Here is a 16,562-nt window from a genome sequence, read left to right as displayed (position 1 = left end):
TTATGAAGTAAATTGAAAGATTAATTATGTGAACATTTCAATGTATGAATTGTAGTTGAAAGATAAAGAACACTTGAACCCGGGAGGCGTGAATTTTTGAAGCACGTTGAAATTTATATGGAAAACTACCCTCCATTCATTTAGATGGAAAAGTGGAAGTAATGATATCCAATGGAAAAATGCAACAACAAAAAAAAATCACTCTATAGTGCCTCCTACGCATGCAGTACCCTCCATTCATTTAGGTGGAAAAGTGGTGCTATGATAGTCAGTTGGTATCCATGTATATCACTTGGCATGATTGCCATGGATGTATTTGCAATGTACAGTTGGAGGTGGGATTCAAACCCGCGACCTCCTAGTTACTGGACAATGCAAATTGAAAATGAATGGGAAAAGTTGATATTTAACATTAAATTGTGCGAGTACTGTAAGTAATGTGAAATCAGACGATATATGACCCCGGAAGGCGTTAATTTGATCTGTATCTGTCTTCATTCCAATTCCAAATAATTTTGTAATATGTGATACTTTAAGATTTAAGATAAGAAAACGCTCAGATGTCATAGCTGCCCCCCCCCCCTGCAAAAACAAAACAAAAGGGATGCTTGTTTTTCCCAAAACTGATTTTTTTTTTTTCAATGAACAATAAAGAGATACTCGTAGTTTTCAGTAGAATAACACAATCTAGCTCTTTTTAAAAAATCAAGACATACGTAGCTATGTTGGCAAAACAGTGAAGTTGTAGCTGTTTAAAAAAAAAAAAATGCTTGTAGTTTTTTCTGAGAAAAGATGAAAACTGCTAGCTATATTTTTTGCAATGTGGACAACTTTTTTTGGGGTCGTTTTTTCATAGCTGTTTTTTTTTTGGGTTCATTAAAAAAGCAAAGAAATCCAATACTTGGAGTAACACATAAAAAAAAGAAAGAAATGATGTGCATGTGCTGTTTTTCAGAAAAACAAATAAAACATTATTTTTTTATTATGTTTTCAGGAAAAACTGTGAAGAAGCAATACATGTACTTTTTCTGAAAGCTGATTAAATATTGTAGCTCTTAACAAAATCCCCCCCCCCCCCCCCCAAATGAAATTTTTCATATGCGTTGTTTTCCCCGAAAGCATTTTATTTCACGCACGCACGCATCGACACAAAACAGAAATGTTGTCGTTCGCGTGACTGTGCCGGCCCGCTGTCTCGTCAGACTTTTCCACCTGCTCCTGCTTCCTGCTGCTGTTTGTTCAGCTTTGCATCCAAAGCGCACCAACTGACACAGCGAGCAATTTCCAGACGATTGATGTCACCGTGGCCCAATTTGGTACGATTTCCTTTCCCCCTGACTCGTCTCTCTGGGTGCAGTAACATCAAGCATCCACAGGAAGCCACTTATTTGGTCAATAGCTGTTGTGTACATTCTTTGATGATTCTTATTCAAATTAAGAACAAATGCTCTGTAATGTGGTTGTGGGGATTTTTACCTATACATTTCAACATTGTCATAAAGATCTGTTTTCACAATGCACATGCCGGCAATGGGGGGGGGAGGGGGACTTGACACGCCAACCAATAAATACATCTCAATATCAAAGTTTGAATCTGCATTGCGTCCAGGCTAATCGAGTCTTACTTTTCCGATTTTGTCTTCTCCAGTTGTTGCATTGATGAAGCAGCTGGAATAAAACTCACTTTGGCAGACTGACATCATGTTTGCCACATTTTGCCTCTGGGGTTTTCACTGCGACTGTCAACATAGTCGAACTACTGTGTGTACCAATTGAGCAGAAAACGTGTCGAGAAAGGTTCAGTGCTGTCGTTGAAGGTTGCATCATGTCTTTTTTTTTTCTTGTACGTTTCAGACACTCCCTGCTTTGATTTTGGCCTCCCCGCCATCCTGGGCATCGCCTTCGGAGGCTTCCTGATAGGAGTCTTACTAATTGGAGCGCTGTGGTTAATCAAAATTAAAACAGGTAGGCCGCTGTTTCATAGGAGAAGTCAACCCAAAACCAATTTTTTGACAATAATATGTTCCATGCAGCCCCACTGGTCGAAATATGATATTCTGGTTAATATTGCGTAAGTGGAATATGAGTTAAGCGGCAAAATCCAGACATTTGTATCCATCTCAGGGGGCGGCCATTTTGCCACTTGCTGTCGACTGAAGATGACAGGCAACCACCAATCACAGCTCACCTGTTTTCTGAAGCTGAGCTGTGATTGGTCGTTGCCTGAGACCTGAGCAACATTGATGTCATCTTCAGTCAACAGCAAGTGGCAAAATGGCCGCCCCCTGTGATGGATAAAAATGGCTGGATTTTGCTTTATAACTCTTATTCCACAAATGTAATATTAATCAGAATGTCATGTTTAGACTAGTGAGGTCACATATAACATATTATTGTCAAGAAATACTGAAGGTTGACTTCCACTTTAACGATACATGAATAGTTTGTTTTACTTGTAGAGAGAGTGTTCGCTTGTTTGTCTATGTCTTAGCCAGAGTTATTATAGTTTGGGAATTTTCATTATAGTTTTTTAAATTTAGTTATTCATTTTCATGGCGGCTCTGTTAGTTTTGTATTAGTTTGTTTTATTTAAAAAATGCTTAGTTTTTTTTTTTTTTTTTTTTTTTTTTTTTTTTTTTTAATGGTCTACATTACTTGTGTGCAATATTTAATAAATATCATGGTAAAATTAAAAAAGCAACGCACTTCTTACCTAGTGTTGCGTTTCGGCTGGATTTAATGAAAAATCCAGCAAGGCGAGCGAGCCATTGGAGCAAAAAAAAAAAAAAACCACGCAAAATTGTCACCTAGGAGCGACGTCATCTGAAGGTGCTTTTTTTATTGGCAACACACTTTCAAACGCCCTTATTCCGCTTAGTATTGAAATAAATTTACTTAAATCACATTTAAAATCAATCACTACAATTATAGTTAGTTTTAAAATGTAGTATCAGTTAGTTTTTTTATTTTTATTTTTAAATCATTTTCATTTTACCTCGTTAACGAAAATGATTATTGTTATACTTGTTCTGGTGTTTGTGCTACTAGTACATAAAAAATACGCAATGGATTTGCGTTTGTTGTTGTAGCATTTTTTTTAATCAGCCAAACAGTCCTATATCGTTCCAGTGCTCTTCCCGGAGGATAAGGACCAGGCTCTGCTTTGAATATAGAAAATATTCACGTAATTGACGCCACCCTAAAAGGTGCACCACGACGCCACAAGCAATACTTCTATATTAGAGTTTTGGCCTGACTGCAAAAACAGCAGAAAGGTGAACCCCCCCCCCCCCCCCCCCCAGTGAATAATGGATGAATCTCCAGTATGCAGGGAACACTTTTTCTTGTTCTTTACGTTTACAGCATTTAACACTCCCACATTTCCCGTGCTTGGCGGAGGTAATAACGTCGATCTGCTTGATTCAGGCTACCCGACCGGACTAGACATGGCCTCCTCCCTGTCTTCCGGCTGTCCCTGCTCGGGAGCCAAGCAGCAGCCCATGTCATCGAACCCGTCTGCCTCGGAGAACAGCAGCGCTAACGCGAGCATCGGAAGCACCCAGAGCACTCCCACCAGCAGCATGGCGTGAGAATTAGGGCGAGTGGACCACCATCATCAGCAGAGACATTATCGCCCGCTCCTCTTAAAGTTAGTTATGGTTTAGTCCCCCCCCCCATATTTGTTTTCATTTTCTTTGACATACAAGCCTGGAATTGATGCAATCGTGCTGTTTGTACTATCGGCTGGCGGCGGTGTCTAATGGATGGCGTGTGACGCTCACCTCTGCGGTCGGCCTTTAAAGAGCGGCTTCCAGACAGGAAGTTAAAGAGGGCAAGAGGAAAAGAAAAACAAATTGGCTCACAAGCAACAGGAAAAACAAACCCTGTCGTCCCCCCCCCCCCCCCCCCCCCCCTGAGAGCCAGCAGGAAATTCACCGCATTCCTCCACCAATTGTGACGGTCGCGATCGCCGGCGCAATCAAAGTCGGGACGGCGGGAGATGAAGCAAACCGCAAACGGGGAAAAGGGCTAGCTGGCTGCATCCAAACGGTTAGCGAGACCCTGAAATCACTTATCTGTCTCCATATTTGCCGTTGTCCCCCACGACTTCTTTGATGCAAATAACAACAAACACCTCCTAGATGGGAGATGAAGTGAAAAGACCAACATGGGGAAAAAAAGTATTTTTACTAGCTGCATCTTATCGGTTAGTGTTAACTTTTAATACGCTCCCTAAAAGAGGTATATGTCTTTATATTCACAGTCAGCCGTTAAAACAAATCTGATGCTAATTATAACCCAATGCTGTCACGCTATTATGTTTGCTTATCGGGAGACGGTGGTTGAAGAGACAAACTCAAAACGTGTTTTTTCTACTGTGTCCAAACAGTTAGCAAAATGTTTCAAATGCTTCCAGAAAGAAGTATAGATCTTATATTAGCAAGTGAAAAGACAAACGTGGGAAAAAAAGTTAGCTAGCTGCATCCAAACAGTTAGCAAAAGGTCTTCAACACAACACTCCCTGACAGAGGTTGCAAATCCAGGTCCAAAAAGTAAAAACCCTGCCACAGTTTGGCTCTAGCCCCAGGTGCTAGCTAGCGCGCTTCCTCGCTAGCTCCCCGGGTGCTTGGTTATCTGCTAGGGAGCTAGCTAGCAAGCTAGCACAAGGGGCTAAAGCCAAACTGTGGCAGTATATATATTTTTTTACTTTCTGTACCTGGTTTTGCCACCTCTGCTCCCTGAAAGAGGTATTTGTGTATGCCTCCGTGTTTCCCTTTGTCAAATAAGCACACACTTTTCTTATATGAGCTAATGAAGAGACAAAGTAAAATCGAGCTAGTCCAACATCTACAATTGTCACTGAAAGAGGTATCAGTCTCTGTATTTGCTGCCGTCTTTTTCAATAAATTGGACAGCAAAGGCTAACAGCTCCCGCTCGACCTTATCAGGAGAATAGTGATGTAACGTAAAGACGGATTTGAAAACGTTAGATAACTGCATCGAAACAGGTAGCAAAATATCTAAAACACTAATTTCCTGTTGCCCTTTATGACAGATTGGATGCTAACTGCAGACGTGGAAAACAAACTATCTGCGCCCAAACAGTTAGCAAAACATCAGTTAGCATTGCTAAGAATATTCCCTCGAGAGGTAACCGTCTCCTTATTTCTCGTTGCCACCGCTAACAATTCCGATCTTAGCTTTTCCTGCCGAAAAAAAATCTAATCAAGAACCAAAAGACTGAAGACTCTGGAATGTGCTCCAAAGGTAGCAAACTGTTAGACAACGTTAGGAAATGTAGCATTGTCATTATAGCACAACACTGTCCCAGCAAGGACAGAACATTGACGTTGCCTCAAAGTCAGCTGCCGGACAAGAAGCTGCAAACCGGATTGGTGTAAATGTACGTTAAAGCTCTTTTTGTCCTCACAATTCCTGTATTACAAAAATGTATCATTTCAGGCAATGTAAAAAAAAGAAAAAAGTTATCATTGCCTATTACTGTTACAGACATAACATGATTTTAATGTATTCTATTCATATAATAGATGTAAGGAGTGATTTCCCGCTGGTTTCTTTCAACAATTTACTGTCCCTAATTTATAATCTGATCAGTAGTTTCCATAGCAACACTGCGTTTTGTGTTCAAAAATAATTACCTGTCTAATGAAAAGCACACTTCTTCTCCGATGTTTGCTTTTTTTCAAGAACAGACTATTATTGTAAAAATAGCAAACTCATTTGCTGATTATTTGTTCACAATTTGAAAGAAAAGTCAGTTATTTTACAGAAAAATTCAGATTTTTTTTAAATAGAAAAAAAAAGCACATTTATTTTATAGGGAAAGGAACATTGCATCTTAAAAACAAACAAAATTCCAAGTGTGTGTTTATGCAACAAACGGGCATTCTTTTCCCTACAATACTGTCAAATGGTTGTTCTAAATAACAAATACTTAACTATTTAAATGATTTTACACAAAACACATTCATATTGCTTGTTATTCCCCAACAATATTCATGTTTTTTGTTTTAGGCAAAACACAAAGGAAAGTCATTTTTGTTGCTTTGTCTGGGGAAACATAATTTTATCATATGAATTATTCCGGAAAAAAACTCATTTTTGTGTTTGTTTTCAAGGAGAAAACACATAATTGTTTCCTCCTTTTTAATATATTTGTCCCCCTTAAAAACTACTAAGTCATTTAAAAAAAAAAAAAATACAAACTTTTCATTGTACTGTGTCGATTGGTTGGATTTCTCCTCAATGCAGCTATGAGGCTCCGCCCCTCTTAATTGCATGTTTGTGTGTGCTTCTGTATGTTTTTGTGTGAATGCGGATCAGAAGGGGCCAGTACAAATCGCCACTTGAGTATTTGTGCAATATATGGAGAAGTGATGACTCGCTGCTATCACTTGGTTCGTCGTGTTTTAAAATCAAACCGTTTATTTCGTCCTACCTTCATTTTAATCGTCTATACAAAGTTCAATTGTGCTGCTGATAACATCATCACATCCTGTCTCAATATGTATCATAGAAGAATTGCAGGATCAATGTATCTTCACCATATTCCCAACCTTTGTATGTAATGTCTGTATCTTTTTTTTCTTGTACAAGTGTATGATATCTACTATTTTCTATTTTGAAGAATTGGGACCAACTCTCAATGAAGGCACTGACCAAATGCACAAAGTTTTGTTTTTTGTAAACTTACTTTTTCTTTATAGTTACTGTATACATTTGACTTGGCATTCAGACTGACAAAAACAACAAAAAAGCGTCCATTTGTTGAGTCTATTGTGTTGTCTGTGAAATAATACACTTTTTTTTTTTTTAAATAAAAATGACATGAATAAAGTGATTATGACTTTATGAATTGTTTGTCATTCTTTTATACAAAGCTGGTTAAGTGTGGGGATTTCAATTATTTTCCAAACAGGAAGTGTTCAAAACGCAAAAAGCCAGAGATTTACAGAATGAGATTTTTCACAAAGAAACAAGACTGCCGCTGCGCAAAAATCTGAAAAAGGAGCACAGAGAATTTGTGCACAAGGGCACATCAAAAAGTCTGAAAATGAAACGGTGAGGGATTGCACCTGCGCAAAAGGCCTGAAAAGGGAGCACAGATTTGAGATTTTTACAATCATAAAATAAAGCGGGCTGTTGAAACACCTGAAAAAGGAGCGCCCAATAAGTGTTGCAGTAAACGACTGCAGCTGTGCAAGTCTGAAAATTTGTTACAAAGAAACAGAACTGCATCTTTTTAATGGCTGACTTTCGGACTGTTGTGTCAAATTATTGTACTGAGCAGCCCTGACATCCTTTTTTTTTTTTTAAATCCATGTTTGTATTACTGTCTCGGTGAAGCAGCATGTGGATCAGTGCCTAACTTCTGCACGCCTGTCTTTATAATCACGAGCAGGCTTAGTGTACTGCATTCGGTGTCTGCTCCTTACAATCTCTCCTCTTGTTAAAGACAACACATTTTAAATATTTTTTCAATTGTATTCAACTGGAAGAAGTGGAAAGACTATGCACTTCCACTTCTATCATGTGACACAAACACACTGCTGAAAGAGTGTTATGAGTAATATGGGGCTTTTATTTTGAAATCCAGGCGCCTTCTTATAAACAGTTTATGAGTGATTGTTTTACGTTGCCTTTTGGCATTGCACAGTTGTGTGCACGTTTTTCCTATGTGTGTGTGTGTGTTTAGCATATGATGACCATCTGACCGCCACCAGATGGTGCTATTTCTTAACTGACCACTTAGCCCGCAGTCGTCACAAGAAGAAAAAAGAAAATAACACCCACCTATCCTTAACTGAACATAATTTAATAGTACATACATATTTTGAATGCAAACTATATACGATAGGGAAAAAATGCACATTTATTTGAATAAATCAAGAGAATTGTTTATTTTTTTCTGGATAGATGTTCTAGTCCACAACATTTTTTATTTTATTTTTTTACAAAGGAAAAGTAATGTCTGACATTCCGTAAAAGAAAATTAATAGCTTGAAAAAAAAGCTAGATACAAAATGGCGTGTCACATAAGACATACTGAATAAAAAGTAACATAAAACATCTAAGAAATTATTATGAGGGTTTTTTTTTTCCATTTGGCTAAAAATGCTCTCTGGGGGCATTATATGCCTTACACACCATAAGTTGCTCGCTCAAATCCGAATCTGTTGCTGTCTGCCTGTTAGTTTTACTGCATGAAGTTGGAGTAGTGATACGTTTTTAAAGTCAATGCGGTTGATACGCCTTCTCCTCCTGTGCGAAGGCAGATATGGAAATAAGTCGTGGCTGCATCGCACACAACCTCACACACGCGCACACGTAAATGAAGAAAGCCGTAAGTGCGGCTGGAGATAAACCGGCGACTGGCCTGCAAAGTCAAAGGCGGCCTCGTGCGCGGAATGCCGAGGTCGCCTTGTAAACAAAGCTGCTGCTATTTAGCTGCAGTTGGCTTAATGAAAATGAATGATAGGGCGTGGGGGGGGGGGGGGGGGGGGGGGGGTTCTTTGTGGCTGGTGGAGGTAGATTGGTCACAGTGGATTGAGAGAGCTGGGCCGGACAGATAAATATACTAGTGGCCAAATGGGCAATTACAAAGGCAAAAAGATAACGCGCTTTCAAGTCGACTACAATAAAAGATTAAGCACGGTGTGTGACAGTTTCTGCAACCGTGCGCTCTGTCAAGAGCGAGGCAGCAGATGGCAATGAAAAGTAGGGATGTACGGTAATTTTTTTATTTTTATTTTTGCCACCAATGTTTCTTCAAAACTAATACCTGCTAGTCCCCGCCCAGAAATAATGGGCATTACGTGTGCTGAAAGTCATTAAAGAAGAATTCAACATTTCCTGACAGTAATATTTTATATGTGACCTCACTAGTCTAAACATGACATTCTGATTAATATTACATTTGTGGAATATGAGTTATGAAGCAAAATGCAGCCGTTTTTTTTTTTTATCCCTCTCAGGGAGGCAGACATTTTGCCACTTGCTGGCGACAGAAGATGACATCATCTCAGGTTAAGGCAACGACCAATCACAGCTCACCAGTTTTCTGAAAGTGAGCTGTGATTGGTTGTTACCCGAGGCTGTGATGAAAATGGCCACTTTCTGATATTGATAACTGCTGGATTTTGCTGCTTTATTTATATTCCACTAACACAATAATAACCAGACTACCATATTTAGACTAGTGGGGCTGCATAGAACACATTATTGTCAATAATTTTTTTGAGGGGAGTTGACTTCCCTTTTAACTCATTCACTGCCATCGACGGCTATAAATTCATTTGAACTATTTAGATACGTTTAAAATAGTTTCTACTTTTGTTAACAAGAGTATGAAAACCTATATATTTTTTTGTACATTTAGAACAGATTTAAAATTTGTGATTAATCATGAGTTAACTAGTGAAGTTATGCGATTAATTACGATTAAAAATTGTAATCGCCCGATGCCCCTAATTTTTAATAATCTTTTCTTTAAAAAATAAAAAAAAGATTATTATTTTTCCTACTTTTGTTAAGAGTATGAATACCTAGAATTTTTTTATTGTATTAGAACAGATATAAAATTTGTGATTAATCATGAGTTAACTAGTGAAGTTATGCGATTAATTACGATTAAAAATTGTAATCGCCTGATGCCCCTAATTTTTAATAATCTTTTCTTTAAAAAAAATAAAAAAAGGTTATTAAAAAATATATATTAAAGAAAAGTTTATAAAAAATTTGGGGCACCAGGTCAAATTTGTAATCGTAATTAATCGAATGACTTCACTAGTTAACTCAAGATTAATCACACGTTTTATATCTCTTTTTTTTTAACTAATTCAGTTGAAATTAATTTTTGACATCTATTGCTGTCAATGGCAGTGAATGAGTTAATCAACATTTCCTCTTCAAACACCCTCTCGTAGTTTAAACAACAACAGAAGAGAGTTTCTTCTGTTTCCAAACACCAAGCATGAAGCCCGTATTGACTTTATGTCAGCTGACCCACTTGGCCTTTTATTTTTGGTGGGAATGGCCTGTCACGCTGTGAATGGAGATGGACAGGGGGGTCTAGGGTGCGGAAGGGGGATTTCTCTAAGGGAAGATGGCTGGTGAAAGGTCACGGTAAATAAAAAGCCTTTTAATCCCGCCACCTTGGTCCCTGTGCCCAGGGAATATCAATCATCCCAATCTCTAAAGGGACTGGAGGCGGCGGACGCTGGGACGGTGGGTTTGTGCGTTAGCCTAAACAGCCAAAAGGTTAGAAGCGGCTCGGCTGTTTGTGTTTGCTCTTTCTCTCTCTCTCGCTTTTGCTCGCCCGCTCCCTCTCATTGTTTGGAGATAAGAGATGAAACGTGGCCGCTTGCAGTTTAAGGCTTAGCGATGTTCCAAAGACCACAAGCAAGGGAAGATTGCACTGCTGTTATTTTGTTACAATAGCCAGCAGTACAAGCGTCTGTCATGGCTGCTCAGCGCAATATGGCCTAAGCGACGACAATCTCAGAAAAAGAACAAAACAGCTACACAGTCCGTCCAGGCTGCACAGTACGACTTTTCCCATGTTGTTGTTTGGTGTAAAGAAAACCCGACAGCATTTTTTGCAATGGGTTTCCCCTATATGTTCGATCCGATGATGTGCAGTATTTTGTCATGTGGTTGTTCGTTCGCTGCCATTGACGGCTATAGACGTCAAAAATTAATTTGAACTATTTCTTTTTAACATTTTTCCCACTTTTGTTAAAAAAAAGTATGAAAACCTAGATTTTTTTTGTTGTATATTTAGAACAGATATAAAAAAAATGTTTACGTTTATAGCCGTCAATGGCAGTGAACGAGTTAATATTTTTGGCATGAAACTGAATGCAGACATCCCAAAAACGTAAAAATGTAAAAAAATAAATAAAATAAAATAAAAAAATTATTTTAAAAAAATGGACATAAGTGTTTTCCACATAGCAGCGACGATAAGCTAAATATGACTTCAAAATTTTGGTGTGTTTTAATTCCCTTTTGTGGATTGCTAGCCTGTACTTTAAAGTGTCTTAGAGTACTTTGAAAAGTATGATACAAATACACATAACCATGTTTTGACTAGTATGCTAACCATAGCCATATGACATCATGACATTTTCTGTATCTATTAATATTAGCGATATTCCACAAAAGTGATTGTTATGCCACACATGCTGTAGCTCTGGGAGCGATGAAGAAATTTCACCCAAAGTTCGGCAAACTACCTGCAATCTTTTGTGCACCTTCTTCAACCCTTAACACACTTGATTGCTTTTAAAAGCTCCTGTCTCTGAGCCAAATAAACCAACCGCCACTTGGCAAGCTAACATTCCCAAAGTCAACAAATGGAAAAAGCAAAAAGCTATTACCTTTTAAAAAGTAAAGGCACAGGTGAAGGGGTTGAACAGAATTGTAAACACTGTTTTGAACCAGGTCTTATCCACACATGGCACCTCGAAAATCGGAGTGAGGTCGTGATTTAGGGGAAGGGTTGAGATTTAGGGTTATTTTGCTACGTAAACACCATGTTTTGCGTAGTCGCTAGAATTTAGAATGTGTTATTTGGAAATAAAAACAAGTAAAAAAAAAACATGGCTTGTCCACATTAGCACATATAAAAACTGGGAAACAATCATTCGCATTCACGCCTATTTGTGGATGGAAATTTTTGGTCAATCTGACCCGTAACATAACAAAATGATAACTGATAATAACTCATCTAATCCGCAAAAATCAGCCTCTTTTTTTGGGCCAATTTTTATGTATTTTTTTTTTTTACACATTAACTCATTACAACCTATAGAACCTAAGACTAAGATTCAAAATTCAAACATTCCTCCCCAAAAATGCAAAAAACAAAACAAAAAAAACCCCATCAAATTTTTGTTGATTTTTCTCTCTGTTGTAAAGAAATACTAAAGTATTATAGAATAGTTGTTGTTCTGCCCGTAATTCATATCGTTATTGTTGTAAACTTTAGGGACCAAAGAATAAGTTATTATTTATATTCATTATGTATATTTTTTGTAATTAATCGGCCTATTAACTCATTCACTGCCATTGACGGCTATAGACGTCAAAAATTCATTTGAACTATTTCTATTAGTTTACCATTTTTCCCACTTTTGTTAACAAGAGTATGATTTTATTTTTTATTGTATTAGAACAGATATAAAATTTGTGATTAATCGTGAGTTAATTAGTGAAGTAATGCGATTAATTACGATAAAAAAATTAAATCCCCTGGCACCCCAATTTTTTTTATAATTTTTCAAAAAAAAAAAAAAAGATTATTAAAAACATTATTATTATTAAAAACAAAATATAAAAAAAAAAATTGGGGGCATCAGGTGATTCAAAATTGTAATCGTAATTAATCGCATGACTAGTTAACTCACAATTAATCATAAATTTAATATCTGTTTTAAATGTACCAAAATAAATTCTAGGTTTTCATACTTTTGTTAACAAAAATGGAAAAAAAATGTTAAACTAATAGAAATTGTTCAATTTTTTTTTTTTAAAGTCTTTAGCTGTCAATGGCAGTGAATGAGTTAATTGGTTATCAGAATTCTATTCTGCCAAAAATCGGAATTGGCATCAGCCTAAAAAATAAATAAAAAATAAATCCATATGAGTCAGGCCCTAATAAATTCTCCAAATGAACCAAACCCAGATCTTTACAGCTCATCCTGACCATCCCCTGGGATACAAACGTATACAAAGGTCCGTTGGATGTGATATCTTGACACCCTCTTGGACAGGTTACCCTTCTCGCTGACCTTTTCCTGCACAGGAATACTCTTTCAGGAGGCACTTTTCAGAATTAATAGATTCCTCTGTTCTACTGAGACGGATTAAGTGACTTAACAGGATCTATGTGCCCCCCCCCCCAAAAAAAAAATCAAAACGCGCCTAAGAGAGCGATGGCCTAAGCGGCGTCTAATAGGAACTTGCAAAGTAATTAAATGCAGCGAATGACTCGAGTCGTTTTCAAAAGCAGAATCGCGGCGTGAAGGTTGATGGAGGATGGAGAGGAGCGAGCCCAGCTTTAAAGAGGATGAGTCCGCGGTGCCGTAAATCAAAGATGGAAGCACTCATCAAGAGCTCGTAACGTACGAGGGCCTAAGTCAGAGGCCCCGGCAGGTGTTTTGCTCTTTGTCTCCAGCAGAAGCGCCATTCATCTTACACAAAGTTCATTTTTAAACTATTCATTAGTCTGTGCCAGCTGTTGGTGTCTGGATGCACCCCGTGAATTGGCTAATTATGGCGGAGGGTGCGGAGGATTCTGACCTCTGCGAGGCGTAAGGCGCAAAGACATGTAGAACCTCTGAATGCCGGACTAATGATGAATATTGATTCAACCACAAAAGGATTAGACTGGCCAGAAAATAGTGAATATTATATTACTCAAGTAATTTAAGGTAGGGGTGAGACCGAGTTGGGTAAGGTTAGGGTTGATGTTGGTAGTAATATGATTAGGGATTAGGATTAGGATTAGAATGTGATAGGGTAAAGGGTTAGGATTAATTTCCCTTTTGGACCATTTCATTGGTGTTCTTCCATTACAGTCTGTCACAGGTTCATTTCAGAAATGGGGAAAAAACTTCAGTGAGGTGATTTTATCTACACCAACACAGCATCAAAAATGTGAACAAATATTTACAGCGCAAATCCAGTGCAAAAATAATCCCAATAACATTTACAAGTTCCATTGGTCTTTTCTGCAATTTAGGGTGTATTCAGACCTGCACTGTTTGGTCCGCTTTAAATGGGCCAGAGTTCTTTTCCCATGCTGATCCGGACCTTTTGCGCAGGTCTGAATACACACAAACGAATCCTGGTGCGGACCGAACAAGCGGACCGAGACCCACTTTTTGAAGTGGTCTGTCCGCTTCGCAGTCTGAATATTCCAAAATTAGAAACAGTTTTCACGGAATCTCCGTTGAACGAGCTGCCAGGGACGCTCGCAAATATCTTGCATCTAATAGCGCCACAAATATGTAGAGCAGTAATGCAGCACGTCGGAATTTCACGTTTTCCTCTATTTCCGGGTTTGGTTGTGCCTTCAGGCCTCGTTATTTTTGTCCAATGGGAGCACAGATCGTTGTGATTACGCAATATAGTCCACTTGCAAAAAGCACAGTGTGAATATGAGCCGCGCCAAACGAGAAAAAAAAGAAAGTCTGCTTTCATGGGGTATAATACGGAAGCTTATTGGATTCACTCACAAATTTTGGGGGGGGAGCTTTGTTTTTTTGAGCATTTTTTATTTTCTGAATATTTTTTCTTCAGCCTGTTTTACGGAATATTTTTTTCTGTTTTACTGAATATTTTTTTCTGCCCAAAAAATATTCAGAGAAACAGGCTGAAAAAAAAATATTCAGAAAAACAGGAAAATAATTATTTTAAAACAGCTGGTGTTTTATTTTTCGGAGTATTTATTTATTTTTTCTACTTTGAACTCCTAGTGACTTATAGCGGAAGCGGACACTTTCCCGCATACCTCCATATGCAATAAGATGGTCATGTTTACTTACTGTCTCTCAATAAAGGAATGAATGTGTATACTGTATTGTGGTTTGTTCCCTCATCTCTGTGGGAAAATCCCTTTTAAAAATATTCAGAAAAACAGAAAAATAATTATTTTATATAACAGGGAAAATTTACTCAAAAAACAGAAAAAAAATGATTCAGAAAAACAGAGAAAATAGAAAAAATTTAAACAGAAAAAAAGATTCTTAAAAAAAACAGGGAAAAAAATATTCAATAAAACAGAAAAAAAATACTCAAAAAAACAAAGCTACCCCCAAAACAGGACTTTTTTTTTTTCAAGTGAATGCAATACGCTTCTGTATTATAATACCAAAAAGTAACCAAAAATAACTAAAGCATGTAAATAAATAATACCTGCAACATATATTAACCATAACAAAAATCTATCATTCACAATCCGTAATTTAATCTCTCAAAAAAGAGCAAACTCATTTCATAATAAACCAAACTACTTTTGTGGTACAGTCCATAGTCATGTGACACTTCAAGCGCGGCAAAAGGCGCTATTTAAGTGGGAATCCGGAAGTGCTTCGGTGTGGTCCAGTGTTCGTTTGCGGTGCTTGTCGTGTCGAGTGAGCACCCTCGGCACCAACAACGGGGGAAAAGGAATGAGTCCAGGCGGCAGGTGAGCAGTTTGTGGTGGCGGACAGTCACAGGCGCTCCGTCACACAGCCCACTGTGCAATTTTATCCTAAAATGCCGTGGCACCTAAAGGTCTTTCACTGTCATAGCCGGCAACACATACAAACGTGGCACAACTCGCCTTTGGCAACCAGAGCGACATACATAAAAAAATAATGTGCCCTTTACTTTGAATTAATTTAGCCTGAACTCACTTTTTTTTTTTCAAGATACAAGTTTTTCTTTTTGTAAAGGTTATGTGTTTTTCTTTTTCTTTTTTTATGTGAAAAAGATGAAAATAAATTGGGCCCAGCTGTACAGACATAAGCCAGGGAAATTATGTATTTAATATTTAGCATTGTTCAAAGTATATATACAGTATACACATTTACTATTATAGTTTAAAAATGGATATATTTTCACATTTTTTCTATGATATTTGTAATCATTCTGCACCAAAATCAAGCCAGATTGGTCTCATTGGGATTAAAAAACTATTTTCCAAGAGAGACCTGGCCAAGAAAGGCAGCATTAAATTAAATAAGTCATGGCAAAGAGTAAATTGTTTAAACAGCCAAACTAAAATATCAACGTTCTATGGAAGATGCTTCCATATCTTTCAATTTAGATTTATATTTCTATATGTAGACTTCTGTTGGAAGCTTCCTTCATTTGATTACAGCATAACAGCTAAATGCAGCTTCACCATGTTTGCTTGGATTGTAAAATGTAAAGACTCGGGTGTGCCCAAAAATTTTTTGGGGATAAGAATTACGATTCTCATTCTCTTTTAAATGTACATTTTATTTAAATTAATTTATACTGTCTTGCCCTTGTTTGTGTGTGCCTTTATTTGGAGCGATGTTCATGTTGTACCCTATTTGGCCACTTAGGGGCAGTGTGGTTCCGCGCATTCTGATACACACTGTTGGTTCTAGCCACATTAGAGAGTAAAAGGAAAACGTTACGATCAGGTTATGCCAATAAAAGTTTTTTTTTTTTTTGCAGGGTCGGAGGAGCATATGCCAGTGAGTAATGTTAAGATGCTTCTCTGTATACATTCCTGAAGCGTTTTGTATTAAAAGCCGTTGTTTTGAGTGATAAAAGTTCTGTGAGCGCGCTAATTAGCATTAGCGAGTCAGACTGGAGTAGATCATGACGATTCTTTGCACATCTATAAACCGAAGCAGAAATCATTGTCACTCAAATCAATGTGAATAAAAAAAAAAAAAGTTCTTGAATTGAATCGCAGACCCAAAAATCGAAATTGAATCGAATCTACAGATACTTTTCTGGGGATTGCCATGTGATATACAATTTCACAAAAGTCACACAAACTTCCTATGTTTGTT

General features: G+C 37.6%; 1 protein-coding gene across 1 annotated transcript in view; it reads left to right on the top strand.

The window, feature by feature from the left end:
- eng (endoglin) overlaps positions 1–6,873 on the top strand; it is a 52,064-nt gene extending 45,191 nt beyond the window's left edge. The window contains exons 12-13 of the mRNA XM_086097576.1: positions 1,855–1,965; positions 3,427–6,873. Coding sequence (XP_085953702.1) covers positions 1,855–1,965; positions 3,427–3,590 — 275 coding nt within the window. The 3' untranslated portion in view covers positions 3,591–6,873. The remainder of the gene's footprint in view (positions 1–1,854; positions 1,966–3,426) is intronic.
- The last annotated feature ends 9,689 nt before the right edge of the window (positions 6,874–16,562 follow it).

Source organism: Leptonotus elevatus, chromosome 15, assembly GCF_054856555.1.
Source record: "Leptonotus elevatus isolate MCC_2025b chromosome 15, RoL_Lele_1.0, whole genome shotgun sequence".
NCBI lineage: Eukaryota > Metazoa > Chordata > Actinopteri > Syngnathiformes > Syngnathidae > Leptonotus > Leptonotus elevatus.
The sequence above is the reverse complement of the archived record's forward strand: the minus strand, read 5'-3'. Positions and strand labels throughout refer to the sequence as shown.